The sequence below is a fragment of the Chenopodium album genome, chromosome 22 (genome assembly GCF_948465745.1).
Source record: "Chenopodium album chromosome 22, dcCheAlbu1.1, whole genome shotgun sequence".
In the NCBI taxonomy this organism is placed as follows: domain Eukaryota; kingdom Viridiplantae; phylum Streptophyta; class Magnoliopsida; order Caryophyllales; family Amaranthaceae; genus Chenopodium; species Chenopodium album.
Genome location: NC_137855.1, coordinates 11,887,388 through 11,890,236, shown reverse-complemented (window position 1 = coordinate 11,890,236; position 2,849 = coordinate 11,887,388). Strand labels below are relative to the sequence as shown.

Here is a 2,849-nt window from a genome sequence, read left to right as displayed (position 1 = left end):
ATCAGAGCGAGGTGTTGCGATTCTGATTAGTGCGAAGTTTGTGCTAAGTTCTTGAAGAAAAATCTTTGTGAGTTTTTCCTTTAGTTTTCTGGGTTTAATCAGTTGTTTCGATAGTGATTCAAATTGTTTCTGTTTGTCTGAGTTTGATTGATTTTGTTGTACGAATTGTTTTTGGGTTTGTTTGTTGGATTAAATCGATTGAATCAATTAAATTTCTTGATTCTGGTTATTCTGGGTTTGGAATTTTTTGTGCATATCTTGTGTTTGTGAAATTGATTCTTAAAAATGGCTGGGAGTGATAGAGTTCTTGATCTGAATCAAGATCCAACTAGTTCATATTATTTGCATCCTTCTGATTTTACTAAGATGAAGCTTGTTTCTAGTGTTTTTGATGGTAATGGATATGGAAACTGGAAGAGGTCAATGATTGGCTTAACAGCTAAAAATACGATGGGTTTTGTAGATGGAACTTTGACTAAACCTTCTAGTACTGATGTTGTCACTTTAAGGGCATGGAATAGGTGTAACAACATGATCATAGGATGGATTATAGCTGTTTTAGATCCACAGGTTGCTGATAGTATTCTGTTTGTTGACACAGCAAGAGAAATTTGGTTGGACTTGGAAGAAAGATTTGGTCATGCTTCTTCTGCACAATTATTTGCATTACATCAAGATTTGGCTAATGCTGCTCAAGATGAAGACTCAATTTCGGAGTATTATAATAGGCTTAAGAAGTTATGGGATGAATTGGACAATCTTTGTCCATTGCCTGTTTGTTCCTGCACTAGTTGTACCTGTAATTTGGCACAAAAGTATGTGAAAGTTCAGCAAGATCAAAGGTTAATGGTGTTCTTGATGAAATTGACTAACAATTATGCAAATGTTAGGTCAAATATTTTGATGATGCCTGCTTTGCCTACTCTAGCACAAGCATACATGATGGTTTTACAAGAAGAGAAACACAGAGAGTTAAGCAATTTGTCTCAGAAGAATACTGCTGAACCTGTAGCCTTTACTACAAAAAGGTTTGATAATAGATATAAGGGTAATCAGTATCATAGAGGAGGATATAATAGAGGTGGTTACAATAGAGGTGGTTTCCAGCAAGGTTAGTCTAATAGAGGAGGTGGAGTTAAAAGGCCGATCAATTATTATTGTGATCACTGTAAAATGACTGGACATAGTATGGAAAAATGTTTTCAGCTGAATGGGTTTCCTCCTAGTTACAAGGGGCAGCCTGGTTACAATCAAGGTCAGAGCAATAAGAGGTTTGCTAACTATGCAGAGAGTAGTTTTGGTAGTGGTGATTTACTTGAGGTGCCTGTACAATCTGTTGCTCCTGATGCTGGTAGTTTCACCATGGAAGAGCTCAGTTAGCTCAGGAATTTTCTCAACAGACAGAAAGAAGAGTCAATGAATGAAAGTGGAGATGGAAGTGCTCTTTTGCAGGTAACTATTGTATGTTATCACCTGCTTATAGTTCTGGTTGGATTGTGGATAGTGGTGCAAGGGATCATATGTGTTATAGTTTGGATTTGTTTGATTTCTATAGGATAGTTAATGATTTGAAATATTTCATTACTATTCCAGATGGGTCTAAGGTTCAGGTGACACATGTTGTTACAGTTAAGTTGATGAGAGTATTGTTCTTGAAAATGTGTTATTTGTGCCTTGTTTCAAGTTCAATCTAATTTCTGTCAGTAAACTTTGTTAAGATGGGCAGTGTACATTAAATTCACACCTGATAAGTGTGTTATTCAGGATTAACACTCTATGACACCTCCACTTGTTATTGGTAAAGTGGGAAATGGTTTGTACTTTGCTGAAGTTGGTATGGGAATAAGAGTTGGAGCAGCAGTTGCAGGATCTTCAGGTACTGCTTGTACTAGTCTTGTAGATCAGGCTAAGTTGTTGCATCTTAGAACGGGTCACTTACCATTTAGTCAGTTGAATTTGATACAAGATAGTGTAGATTGTCATAGAGTTTCAGGTGATATAATCTGCATCATTTGTCCTGCTGCTAGGCAGCATAGCAAATCCTTTCCTCATAATAGCATAAAGTCTTTTGCACCATTTGAGCTTATTCATATTGATGTCTGGGGTCCTTATCAGACTATGACTCATAATAAGTGTAACATGTTCTTGACAATAGTTGATGATTTTACAAGGAATGTTTGGATTCATTTGTTGAAGTCTAAGACAGAATCAGTTGATGTTTTGGTTAATTTTGTTACTTATGTTGAGAATCAGTACAATGCTTCTGTGAAAATAATAAGAAGTGATAAAATGCTAAGGAGTTATGTGAGGGTAAGATTGTGCAGTTGTATACTTCCAGAGGTATTCTTCATCAGACAAGTTGTAGTGACACACCTTAGCAAAATGGGGTTGTTGAAAGGAAACACAAGCATTTGTTAGAAGTTGGGAGAGCTTTGTTTTTTTAGTCAAAACTTCCTATGAGCTATTGGGGTGAGTATGTTCAATGTGCATCATATCTGATAAATAGGATGCCTTCTCAAAGTTTGGGTAATCTAACACCTTATGAAAAGTTACATGGTCATAAACCAGATAACAGTTACTTAAGAGCTTTTGGGTGTTTATGTTTTGTTTGAACATCAAAACAACATAGATCAAAACTGGATTCTAGAGCTGATGCCAATGTCTTTGTTGGCTATTCTCCTACACAAAAAGGGTATAATAAGGTTTTGAATTTGTCTTCTAGGAAAATTACAGTGTCAAGGGATGTTGTGTTTCATGAAAGACACTTACCTTTTCATCTTTCTAATAATCCACAACCAGCGCCTACACCCTTCTTTCTGCCAGCTCATACACCCTTTCCTACTATTTTT

General features: G+C 36.2%; 1 protein-coding gene across 1 annotated transcript; it reads left to right on the top strand.

The window, feature by feature from the left end:
• The first annotated feature begins 285 nt into the window (after window positions 1-285).
• Window positions 286-1,116, top strand: LOC145603953 (uncharacterized). Its single transcript, XM_081659919.1, has one exon. The coding sequence runs from the start codon at window positions 286-288 to the stop codon at window positions 1,114-1,116; it is 831 nt and encodes a 276-aa protein (XP_081516045.1).
• The last annotated feature ends 1,733 nt before the right edge of the window (window positions 1,117-2,849 follow it).